This window comes from Ambystoma mexicanum, chromosome 6p (genome assembly GCF_040938575.1).
Source record: "Ambystoma mexicanum isolate Mex_15411 chromosome 6p, UKY_AmexF1_1, whole genome shotgun sequence".
In the NCBI taxonomy this organism is placed as follows: domain Eukaryota; kingdom Metazoa; phylum Chordata; class Amphibia; order Caudata; family Ambystomatidae; genus Ambystoma; species Ambystoma mexicanum.
In genome coordinates, this window is record NC_090935.1 from 225,212,423 (window position 1) to 225,225,200 (window position 12,778).

Consider the following 12,778-nt stretch of genomic DNA (forward strand, 5'->3'; position numbering starts at 1 on the left):
GGGGATACAATCTCTGGGGGATCTTGTGGTGGACCGGTGCTTGATGACTTGGGATGCCCTGAAAACTAGAAGTGAATGGAACATGGTGACAATTTTCTGTACTTCCGACTAAGGGAGGTACTCAAGACTCTTTGGCCTAATTAACCACAATTAACTACATGTCCTGCGACCTCTTCACTGCTAAAGCACATTACGACATCCCCCTCTACCAGATCACTGGTCTCTACAATATACAAAGATATTAGATCAATAAATCTAGGAACCAGATGGGAATTTTGCGTTGGGAAAGGTATTCTCTGATGCCCAGCGGAAAAGGATTTGCCGACAAAATCTGTATCCTTGAATAATCATCTGCACTTAATTAATTACAAATTTCTACACCAGGTGCAATATTCTCCTGCAAGGCTACACATATTCTACCCGAAAGACGGAGTATAACAGATGTGCTTAAGATATGGCCGACTTTTTACACGTGGCATGGACGTGCCCTCACATGCAGCCCTTCTGGACAGCAGTTGAGACAGCTATGTCTACTAAGCTTTGTGATTCCTGGCAATACTCTCCGGAATTCTGGATGTTAGAAGCTATGGACTTAGGCTCCAAGTCTGAGAAACTATTAGCAAGCATGGTATCCGTGGTTGCTAGATCTTTTGTTGCCAAATCGTGGGGGGAACTCACCAGCCCTAAGTTCCGAGAATGGTTATCCTGCATGACTACGTGTTAAAATAGCTAGCAGACCACTGGATTATTGGCAGCCATTCCAGAGATACATGTCCAATGTGGATATCTGACAAAACGCTATGCTACAAGAACTACTAAGTAGGGATACTGGTTCATAGACTAGACATCAGGAAAAATATTTAATGTATAGCTGGCCAATTGTTGTGCACAACTGTGAAACTTCAACCTTCTTTTTGATTCTCCATATTGCAATGTACAGTTGGGTGGGGTTCGGGGGGTTACGGTGGGGTGGGGGTTGGGCTTGATGCCTGTATGTTCTGCTTATTGAAACCTAATATAAAGAAGTTGAAAAAAAAGAGAAAATATATACGCTTGCTTATAAGATGGATTTTCATGTTGCCACTCAGAAGCAAGAATATCTGGCGTTTTCTAAGCACTAAGCTTTCTTAATGTAACTCTGGGCACCAAGCTAATCTTTAGCTCAGCGCTAATTGACCCGACTCCAACCACAGCCCTGATATGGGTTGCAGGTTTAAGAATGAATGTACATAACTGTGCTGCATCAACTATAAGGTGCAAGCAGGTTCCAGGAGAGTACTGGAGTGGCCACTTCCATAGAAGAATACTAGAGAGAACATTGGGAAATGTGAAAAGCCTCCCCTAATGAAGTCATACATTCTTTTACCATGCTCATAGACATCAATGTATTCGAAAGATTATATAAGGCAATGTAAGGTGGTACGGAGGATCAGGAATTTGTGTTTGGTGAATGTTCCTTTTCATTCCCTGCAATTGCTGCTATTAAACACTTACTTAACTACCCTCGCCTACATTGGAGAAAAATGTTTCATTAAAAGTGTCAAAAACAGTACGTAGTGATTAGAGGCAATCCTAGAAATGTCAGAACTACTGATACCTTTTTTAAACCAGTTAGCAAGATTATGCTTCCATTTTAACTAGGTGGTTAGATTGGACAAGTTCTGCTCTGGCATCAACACTACTGTTTCTGGTGCTCATTCCTCTAGAATATCATCATCATCTACTCACTGAAGGTTGACTCCAGGAGATTTTTAAAATCAACAGATTGGTCAAGTGATCCCACTTGCAATGTGTTTTACTATAAACTGGGTATACATGCTTCATAATAGGGTAATGGTTCACTTGGTATACAAAATCACAACCTCCCCCATCTAGATGCTAGTAAATGTGGTACTGCATTATTAACTGGGCATGCAGTGAATAATGCCGTTAGCACAGTGTGCACATTGTGATGGAAAGCACTAATTAGTCACCCGGACTTCCATTGCCTGATAGGCAGTGCGTGCTGGTCTCTCTGCGCTTTATGCATACTTACAGCTAAGAAACGTGAGCATGGAACAGAGTGACAAGCCCAGAAATTCCTGCTTAATGGACACAGAGCGGAACAGATCGAGGGGGGCTGGGGAAGGCGACCAGGGGCCAGTCTGGAAGAGAGTGGCCTATGTGGCACCAGAGGAGCTAGAGTCCCATGGTACGAGGGAGAGGACTCGTAAGAGAAACATGGAGGGGAAGTTAAAATCCTGCCAACCTGCAGGATCTATGGCTACACCAGCAAATAATGCTCGGAATCCACGGTTCCCAATTGGTTGATAAGATTCTAAATTTCCATTCTGGGTGTTAATTTTGAATGAGCAGATTATGAAAAGTAAAAACGTGGCATTATGAGCTACAGATTTCCTACCTGATCTTGAGACTTTATGGTTACAGCAGTACCAATGTTTGAATACAGAAACCGTCTCTCACTGGAGTGGTCACTGACTCACTAAAGGCTATTTCTGTTCAATAGAGAATGTAACTTTTGGTTTATTTTAATAGAGGTGTTAATGTACAGAACTGTGCTTTAATATTGTTAAAACATGTTTATAAAACTTTCAAAGTTTTAACTGAATTACAACCGTTAATAGGACTGGACGTGGTTGCGTTTTAGTACTGCCACAGAAGCCTCTCAATGGCCAAACCAGATCAATAATTTGAAAGACTCAAAATCACTCCTCCCCAAACAAAGCGTTTTCTTTTTTAAATTCCATATGTCCATTTGCATGTAGGTTAATATCCGTGCTTAACCTTTGAAGCTTATATGTGCAAAATCTAACATTTTGTGAACCGGACAAAAACAAACAGTTTACAATTTTTTGCCAATGATAATACGTGTAAAAATGAACTCATCACTGCACTTTTGCTATGACCTATGCCATGTATCTTTTCACATAAGGTGCAAGAACCAATTTCAGTTACTTAGACTGGCACTTACCGCCATGCTGTCGATTCCCATTCCTAAAACGGACTCAAGCCCAACAGATAAGCTGCCCCCTCTGCACATACTCACCTGTTGTAGGGAATGATCTGGCTCCTTCTTGCACTGCTGCAGTGCCCTGGCCGAATCCAGCATGTAATGGAGTAATCCTAGCAACGCATCTACCAGCTCTCAAAGTTCGATCTATCCTCCTTAACACCATGGAGGCAGCCATGGCAGTGCTTGACTGGAGTCCACACGAAGGAATGGAAAGGAGTTCACTCTTTTTGGACAGCTTTGCTTTTTTCCACAATGGAACTTTTTGTAACAAATGCAAATTTCTAAACATTCCTTCTTGAAAGCCGTTATTTGCACCGGATTGTAGAATCCTCATGTGTCGTATTTTTATCATGCACTCCAGCTATAACAAAAACAAATATGTTTGTAGCACTAAAATAGGTTGCAACAGTGAAAGGATTATGATTTACATAGTTGTATATAAGATTTCATATTTAATGTGCCTGGGAAAATATATTTCACTATGACCACTGGGTAGAAATCAAACACTTAGGTTCCTTCAAAAGGTAAATAACATTACTTCAAGAGGAAGAATGAAATGCAATAAGACGTTACAATTATTCTTAACCAGGAGATTAATGTCCCCAGGAAGTTCATGTGTACATTCGGGACACATTTGTGTTCCTCGAAATGCAGCATAGCCACTGGAACATAAAGACATTCAAGCTCTCATTAGTCACTCTTCAACCATCACTAGGGATAACCCTAAAGTGATAAGTATATTGCCCTAGAAAAATCATTACTCGTTTTATTATGTTGAATGCAGTTGCCCTTTAAAATCTCTCTTGGTGTACTTGGTTTAGTTATCAGAAGCTGCATGAGAACCACATCTACAAAACATTATGGGTTGTCTCAAATCCCCTGCTATCCAACATGTTTCCAGTAAGATCAATGAAGTGCTTTTGATCAGATTTAAAAATAATGATCAATTATGTGCTGTGCACCATTTCTCTATAGGGGCACCGAAAATAGGCACCCACACCTAATTAAGTGGTGCTAAATTCATCAAGCTCAAATAGATGAAAGAAAGATTATCTTGCCCATTTTCTGGACAAGGATTTGGCCCACTGAGATATCCTACTATCTCATCAACATAATTATTTCTCCTCTTCCAAAGGTTCAGTTACAATATTTTTCTCATTGAACATGAGGAAATGCAAAATGTCTTCTAGATGTATTTAGGGTCATGGAGACAGGGTCGCATATACACAAAGCCAATGCCATTTGGTGGATACAGACCATTACTCCTAAATGCATGATTATCCTATTCTTCATCAAAATCTCTGCATGGTTAATGCGAAAAGTAAACAGTATTTTCAGGAGGTGTTCCTTCCTAACAAGGCTAAAACACAGCTATTATGTATCCTCCATTAGTACCGCAACACAGGATAATATGTAACTCTATAAACATTGGCGTTCAAGAAATGAGCGTCATTCAATCACAGAAAAATGAACCACACTTGTATAATAGTGACAGTCATTGCTGTGTATTTTAACCAATTGTTATTTAAGCAGTGTTTGTGGTTTCATCAAATACCTTGGGCCAGTTGTATTCGCGACACGCGTTGGTCCTTGTGAGATTCATAGATACAATCCATAGTGCAATGGCATGATGGATGCACTATAGGCATGTTCTTGAAGTTCTGTATCATCAATCGGGATGCACCTCATAGCGGGTGTACAGGTTGCCTAGCAGACCCAGAAAAAGAGTATTACTGCAGTGCACAATGAGAAATGGTTTGCAGGGCGCCTCCCCTACTTTACTTCCATAATCCTCATCACACAAACTCATTCCAAAGCTAACTGAATGTGATAAGTCCTACAAACAATTTAAAAGCATACATTTCCACTTAATGTGTCAGCTAGCGGTTTGAGGAAATCATTATGCAAACACCATGGCCTGCAGTATATGCAAGGCCTTTCATAGTTAGTTTAAAGCCGAATTCTCAATTCAAATTCTTTACGCAGTTCGTACATCTTGTTACCAACTTCGCCCAGCTCTACAGAGAATGAATGCATCAGCCATGTTTACTCACTAAAAATAGGCAAATACTCCCAAAAAATAAAAAAAGGAGTAATAATACTCCCAACAGAAAATAGGAGACAGACACGTAGGACCTTGTGCTCCTGCTTACAGCCAAACAGCCCCACAGATACGCTTGGACCAGTAGTGCACCTCGTACCACAGGAAGAAACTACTATTATAACTGCCCAATCAGAAATGTAAACATGTATCTTTTAATGTGCATGATGTGACTACTCTTTAAGTTGTCGTCATTTTACCCCAAGAAGGACCCCTTTCCCATGAGGCTAGGGAGGTGTGGCTGCTGCCCAATAGTCCCCACCAGGGGTTGTTTAATGCGGGAGGATCACATTTGGAGAGCCTCCCCTTTGGGAACAAGGACGACCATCATACTGTTGAGCCACGTCACTCCCCAACATTCCCTAGCCTCCCCTTCAATACAGAGCCATTTCATCGAAAGCCCATGTATATTTGTAACACATGGAATAGTGTCAGAACAGAACATACTGAGACGAGGAAGAACACAATAACCAAGAAGAGTAACCAATTCTTTAGTACTGCCATAAGGTGGCTCACCAGAGCCATGAGGATTACCAGAGAGACATTATCTGCAGGTGTTGATGGTGCGCTGGGGCCGAGTCACAGAGAAAAAAGGAAAAGAGAAAAGAGAAGAGGGATTAAAAGAAAGTTCAATTGCGGGGAAACCAGCTGCCCGCTGGAGCCCAGAAGTTTTGAACTCTGAGTGAGGGCTGGAAGGGAGGCTGTGCAGGGGACGACGGTAACAAGCTGCTAGAGTCCATTGTGGGCCTGAGAGGAGCAAACCCAACTGCGAGGTCGAAGGGAAGAAGCAGGGATGTGACCGCAACAACATGAACTGTCTGGTCCCAGAGCGGGGCCAAGACCGTAAGTAGTGGAGGCCCACAAAGGTACACCGGGCAGCAAAATCGGACAAGAAGAAAGCCCTCCCAAGGAAGACCTGGTAGGGATAAGGGAGAGGTGGCAAGAAGGACACCATGTCATGTTCCTCACCACAGTGGCAGCTGCTGGGCAACTGAACTGTGTAGAGTGCATCAGGGAGGATCTCCCTTGTAATAAAGAAATTGCTACGGGACACAGCAACAGTGAACCAAACATCCAAGGAGAATGTCCTTGTCGTAGTGGCAGCAATAAGCCCAGTGACCGCCAGAGAAGGGTCTTGGACCCTACCAAGATCGGAGGAGAACTTCCTCAGTGGAGTGGCAGAGATAAATCCATTCACAAGCAGAGAAGGGTTTGGGACTTTGCTGGTGTGGAAAAACATACAGCAAGCTGAAAGGCAAATAAAATAACCTTTCAAATACCAGGAGAAGGGAGGAAGTACATTCTCCTGGGGACGACACAAAACCCCTTGAAACTGAGGATTGTAAGGTACACGTAGGGCTAACGAGGGAGATCGATTTAAGTATATACAGCTGAGACACTGGCTGCGACAGAGGGAAATCCGCCAGGCTGCAACCAGGCACTAGCAAAATTTGAGACAAACGTCACCACACATATGGGAGATAAACATTTGGTTTCTGTCATCTACATGATCCTTCAAGAATGGCCATATCAAATAGCCTGGGAGGGTACGTTGGGAGAAATAGTCCCGGAGGGTTTTTGCAAAGGACTCTGGAGAAACATTCAAAAAAAGACCAGGTCCCTGAAGATACTAGAAGCATGGTATAAAATGTTACAATGGCACAACACCCCTAGCAGACTTCACAAAATGTAAAACTTAACCTCGCAGGAATGCTGGAGGGGGTGCAGAGAGATTGGGGACTGAGATCCCATATTGTGGGGATGCCCCAAGATTAAGGGTGTTTGGAAAGAAGTCACAGATTATTTGCAGAATATGGTCCTTGGAATTCAATCCCTTTCCTTGGGTGAGTATCTGTGCGGACTATTAGACCCGGAGCAATATATAATCTCAAAGCTGCAGAAAAGGGCCTTAATAACCCTGTTAATATTGGCTTGGCAAGATATTGGGAAAAACTGTAATTAAAAAGGCCCACCCACAGCGACAAGCTGGCTGCGAACACTTTGGGACACAATAGCAATGGAATGGATTACATACAAGATGCAAGGGGATTCTGAGGTGTTTCGAAAGGATTGGGGTGAACTGCTCTCCTTTTTACAGAGCGACTATGTGCAACAATGGTACCCACAAAATAAACGGGTGCTGAACATACAGTGACAAGCCAAATGATCTGATGGAGCCTCAATTTGTTCTTCTCTTTCGACAGTCCATATGGACCCTATTCTCTGCACCAAGAGACTAAGTGGTCCCCTGGGGCTGGGGGGGGGGGGTGGGGGGGTCGTAGGGGGTAGTGGAAGGGTTTGTTTGTTGAAAATGCCAATAAATACTTTTTTTAAAAAAAACATTTTAACATTCAAAAGATGCCAATGGAAGGGACTCATTCCCCCTGACCTTGTGGTGAACCGTGCAAACAAATACCAGTAAGAGAGACATTTTCCTGCTCCAGAAAGTGGAGGTGTGCAAAGATTGTGTGAAACCCGCAAGTCAGAGGAAGGCAGGCATTCCCCCTGGCAACTTTTCTCGAGAGAACATTACTTTGAACATCAACCAAATACCAGGAGAAAAAAAAAATGAGTAATTCTCCTGGGGGAGGTACTTTCGGTTGGATTATAACAGCCTTTAGTTGTAGCGAGGGATAAAAGTAGGTTGTGGCACAAGATAGTGGACTTGGCTTTTGACATAAATTCTGACAGATCCTTTTATAAATTAAAGTCTTTAACCACTACCATGCCACCTATGTGCCAGCTTCCTTCTTCAACACCATTAGAATGAATCACTAGGTTCAAAGAAATAATTATTACAAATACATTTCCGTTTTCCACTAAAAACATTTGTACTCGCTTATAAGATACTCTCATTGGAAATTTGACTTACATTTTTACTCCCTAGAAAATAATTTTACTTCCAACTTTAAAAAATAAGGAGTAAAGTACTCCCACTACCAAATCTTATCTGAAGCACTGACATCGCCACTCAACTGCAATGCAATATTGTTCTAAAGGAATTTCATCAGTTAAGACAGTGGTGGCTATAAATTACATTGAGTAACAGTGTAAATTTGTGGTATCAATATTTCCAGACATCCCTAAATTCTTATACAAAAAATAATCTGTCTTGTGTTTCTATAATGGCCAACCTAGCAATATGTGCGGCACAGTTTAGCTCTCCCCCCGGTACAGGAATAAGAAGAATTTCATAGATCAAGAAGTCTCCAATATAGGAATTCTGTCAATATCTGGAATAGGAACAAGCTTAACCTTACAGGGGTTGAATTTAAGACGCAAGAGCAGAAAGCAGTTCCTGGGCGTCGAGGACTTTCTTCTGACCAGGAGTTATTCAACTGACCCGGGCGCTGTTAAAGTTTCATAAATGTACTTAGCATAGTGTATGCAAACAAAAATTAGTTGGAAAAAAAGAAAAAGCTCTGCAGAAGATTAAAAGATTCTCAGAAGAATGCTTTCTAGATCTAGGATGTCACTTTTTATTCACTCTGGGGGATGAATGGTTGAGTTATACCTGCCAATGATTCCAGCCTAAAACACACGGATTATACAGGTGCATTAACCTACTAGGAAATGTCACGATCTAACACGATATGTGCACATTGGATGATATCTCAGTAGCTGCGGAATAATGGCAAAATAGTTCTATCAAACAACACCATCACATTAATGAACAGTTATTTAGAAAAGACAACGCACACAATGTATTATGTGGTTTCTCTGAGGGGCCAGATACTTGTACGGGTGATTTCTTGTAATAGCCGACAACCTGTTGCACAGGTGTCACCCTAACATGAAGAGCCTGGTCCCACTTGACATTCTTATTGATATTAGATGTAATGCATATTGTGGAGAGTCACAGAAGCAAAAAAGGCATTTTTTGGCAAAGTGTATTGTACAGCAGCAGGCATATTTTTCCCGACTTAAAAACACTCCTCTTACAAAATGACAAAGGTTTGACGACTTCATCAATAATAACCTGTTTAATGTAACCGTGAAAGGTCTCATGAAGGCAACTGTCCAGCTATAATTGCAGGCCTAGTTTGTAACTGGCATTATCTGTACACCACAGCGCATGAAAATAATGTAAAGGTCAACGTTTACGTTGCGAGATTTGCAAGCAAAACGTGCATACTTCTTAAAATCTGCATTCTCTATTTAGTGCTACACTGCATTCAAAACGTTAGCAAAGAAACAGTAGGGATTCCTGTAGTATATACTTGGCTGGCCGTGTACAGCAGTTGTTAATAACATTTTTACATACGTGTTGCAAGAAAAGATTAAAGGCTTTACTAGAAATATCAGTACTGTCATCGCTTTTCGTCAAGAAAAGGAGTGAAACGGACTCGGCTTTCATTCAAATGAAATGGAATGGCTTGCAAGGAATGGTTCTGGTGACATCCTTGCCCTGTTTTAGTTATAAGTAACTTTTGTCTTAGCTCATGGTGAGGCTGAAACAGGCGATGTATGTATGTTCCCAGTAGGCTAATTCAGCAAGAACTTAAACAAGCTCCTCCCTTGGACTTTCAAATTGATGACCAGGAGCACTCTTTTCTCTCCCAATAGCTGAATAGGCTATGCGGTGAGATAGCTCAGCAGGTTGAGCACTTGCTGCTGCGATCTGTAGGTCGCAGGTTCGAATCCATGCAAAGCAAAAACAGCCTTTCATGATTCCGAGATCAATAAATAAGTACCAACTTCAGTAAGGCTATGATTGTATATACATATATTCTACGTACAGTGCTTTGGTAAAAGTGCTATATACATAACAAATCATTAACTTTAAAAAGCCTCTTCGATTTGAATACCTGAGCACAGCCCAACAGATAAGAACATACTAGCCACTTTTACTCACAACAAATAGGAAAATACTCCAAACAAGTATAAATATTGAGTAAAAATACAAGAGAGAAAATAAGAAACAGCAGACACATCAGAGCCTCTCTCGATTCCACCCACACAGATTCACGGATATATGCGTTATCACTGGTACTAGCAGAGCAGTGCCATATGAGAGAGCTCAATTATTCCTGCCTGATAACAAGAGAACTTCAAGGTAAACATGCATCTTAATTGTCATGCATTACTAAATGCAAAGAACATATTACTTACCTCTGAGAACGTTCTTTCGACTGGATGTTCCGCCCACGTATTCCTCATCTTTTGATATTACCAATATCCAGGTTTGGCCAAAAATGTCGGCAGAGGGCGCTATGCATCGATGCGGTCGACTCGATGTCCCTCGAAGGCCTCTGTCTCGAGGATGATGTAACTGAAGGTATATATATATATATATATATATAGCACGCGCAGCGCCATTGGCTTCAGTTCTGTGTTTTCGTGTCATTCTTACAGTAGAACTTCCATATTAAAGCAGATTAGACCATACTTAACTCTGGAGGAGCGTAAGCTGCAATAACATGGAAATTCTACTGCGGGGTAGGCTAGGAGGGGCGATGAGGATTACGTGGGAGGAACATCCAGTCGAAAGAACGTTACCACGGATAAGTAACTTGTTCTTCGAATGGATTTTGTCCTCCCACGTATTCCTCATCTTTTGATAGACTCACAAAGCAGTGTTGGTTTTGAGGCAGGAGTAAGAATTTTGGAATCAAGCGTTATTGTGAACCGAATGAAGGACTGCTTTCCCAAAGCTTCAATTCTGACTTAAGGTGGAATCAAGGTAGTCATTTTTTGTTTTATTGTAGTTAAAAAGAAAATCAACTTTTTTTACAATTTCCTTAGATAAATTCATGACAAGCATCACCATCAATTAACCTGTTAATGTTCATGGCCATATTTATACCTTTAAACTAAGTTCACAGTTAGTTTGGCAATCATTTGGGGTGCCGCTTTAACTGATTATCTATTTCTCCGTCGGCCGTCCTATTCTAGCATTTGATCTAAAAAGTAAATTCCAAAACTTAGACAGGCCATGTTCCTCCCTTGTAGGTACATCATCCACCATTCATCAACTGACAATAAGGGGCCATGGTTTTCAAGGCAGAAAAGCTTTGTAAAAGTGTGAATTGTAGACCAAGTGGCTGCCCCACAATGTTTTTTTATGTTTTATACCCTTTTGCAGAGCAGAAGTAGCCACCATGCCCCTAGTGGAATGAACTCTCAAGCTTTCGGGGGATCTTTCCCGGCCAGCCTATAACATTCGGTAATAGCTAAAATAATCCATCTGGACAAGGTCTATTTGGTTAAAGCCTGTCAAAGCCTATAACCAGGTTATCCTCTAAATAGTTGGTCATCCAGATGAAATGTTGATATCCTTGAAAAGTAGAAACTGAAACCCCTCCGTGGGTGAAGTCTGTGTAGACTCTCCTCGTCCTTGCCAGAATGAGGTGGAGGGTAAAAGGTAGGTAATACGATCTTTTGTCCCAATTGAAAATCTGATATGACCTTAGGTAGGAATGAAGGTTTGACCCGAAGACTGTAAAAGGTGGTTTAGAAGATAGTGCCTGCAACTCACTCATCCTACGGGCTGATGTTAGCGCTACAAGATGGTATTCAATGTCAGTAGTCTTAAGGGACATGAATGGCGCGGTTCAAGTGGTGCACACATGAGAAACTTGCAAACAAGATGAAGGTCCCAAACAGGAACCAGAAAAGGAGATGGAGGGAACACATTAGTGGGTCCCTTTACAAATTGTATCACCAAAGGTATTTTAAAATATGACTTTTCCTCAGACAAGAGGATGAAGGTGGAAGGTTTTGCCAAATAACCTTTAATGGTCCCAACCTGGAGCCCAAGATTGTCCAAGTACAGCAGAAAAGGTAATACCTCTGGTGTTTTGCATAGAAAAGGGTCCACATTCATATCCCTGCACTAGCTGCTGTAATGCCTCATTCACCAGTTTCCTATAGTAGCAGGAATCCTTATGCATTCAGATCGGCAGCAAGGCCGTTCTATACTAGGTGGAGTCTCTTTAATAAACTCCCTGCGAAACGGCGGTGTATTCCAGCCCATAGGATCATGTTTTCACGTTGCTACGACATCAATCACATGACTTCTGCGCGTATTTAGATCCATTTCTCCAAGCACTCCTCGCTTCTGATTGTTGCTACTTGTTGCTACTTTGTGTCGTTTCAGAGCCGCAGTAAAGTCTGTTTGACCGCGTCTGTATCCAGAGCCTTGCCTCCAAAGGCTGTTCCTGTTTTCTGCAAGACACGTTTTCCAAGTCGATCCTTGATTTCAGTTACGGTCCGGAGCCGTTCCAAGGAGCCGTTTTTCAGCGATTCTTCTCACGGAGGCTTCCCGAATCCATTGTCAGCATTTCATTTCACTGAGGTTTCCTGTCCTGGCCAGAAGTCAGGTGAGCTTCCTCAGCGATTGCTCGCTCCCACGTTTCTAGACGCATAACGCCTTCAATTATTGTTTTGACTTGAGATAACTTCCTAATTTTCAGGAGTTGGACTTCTGAATTTTCAACCTTACAAACTTATTTCCAGAACTAATCTGTTCCACTGCTGAGCCCTCCTATTAGTACTGCATCCCAGAGAGGATTCATTTACTTTCCACTATCAGTTCAAGGGTGATTCGATTACTACATTAAGAGTGAAGATTTTGGTTTTGAACATTTACGAAGATGCCCGGAATATGTTGTGTTATACTATGTACACAGAACTATGCTATCCAGAGTGCACCTACCAGACAC

The 12,778-nt window shown here is 41.8% G+C and overlaps 1 protein-coding gene across 5 annotated transcripts in view; it reads right to left on the reverse strand.

Moving 5' to 3' along the window:
- Positions 1–12,778, reverse strand: part of FDX2 (ferredoxin 2) — a 503,503-nt gene that overhangs the window by 454,620 nt on the left and 36,105 nt on the right. For 2 of the 5 annotated variants that reach the window (XM_069626907.1, XM_069626906.1), the window contains exons 2-3: positions 4,569–4,720; positions 3,047–3,374 (exon numbers count right to left, since the gene is read on the reverse strand). In XM_069626907.1, the coding sequence (XP_069483008.1) occupies positions 3,047–3,374; positions 4,569–4,616 (376 nt within the window). In that variant the 5' untranslated portion in view covers positions 4,617–4,720. Of the gene's footprint in view, positions 1–3,046; positions 3,375–4,568; positions 4,721–12,778 lie in introns of those variants that run through there. The other 3 variants (XM_069626909.1, XM_069626908.1, XM_069626910.1) reach the window with 2 other exon arrangements.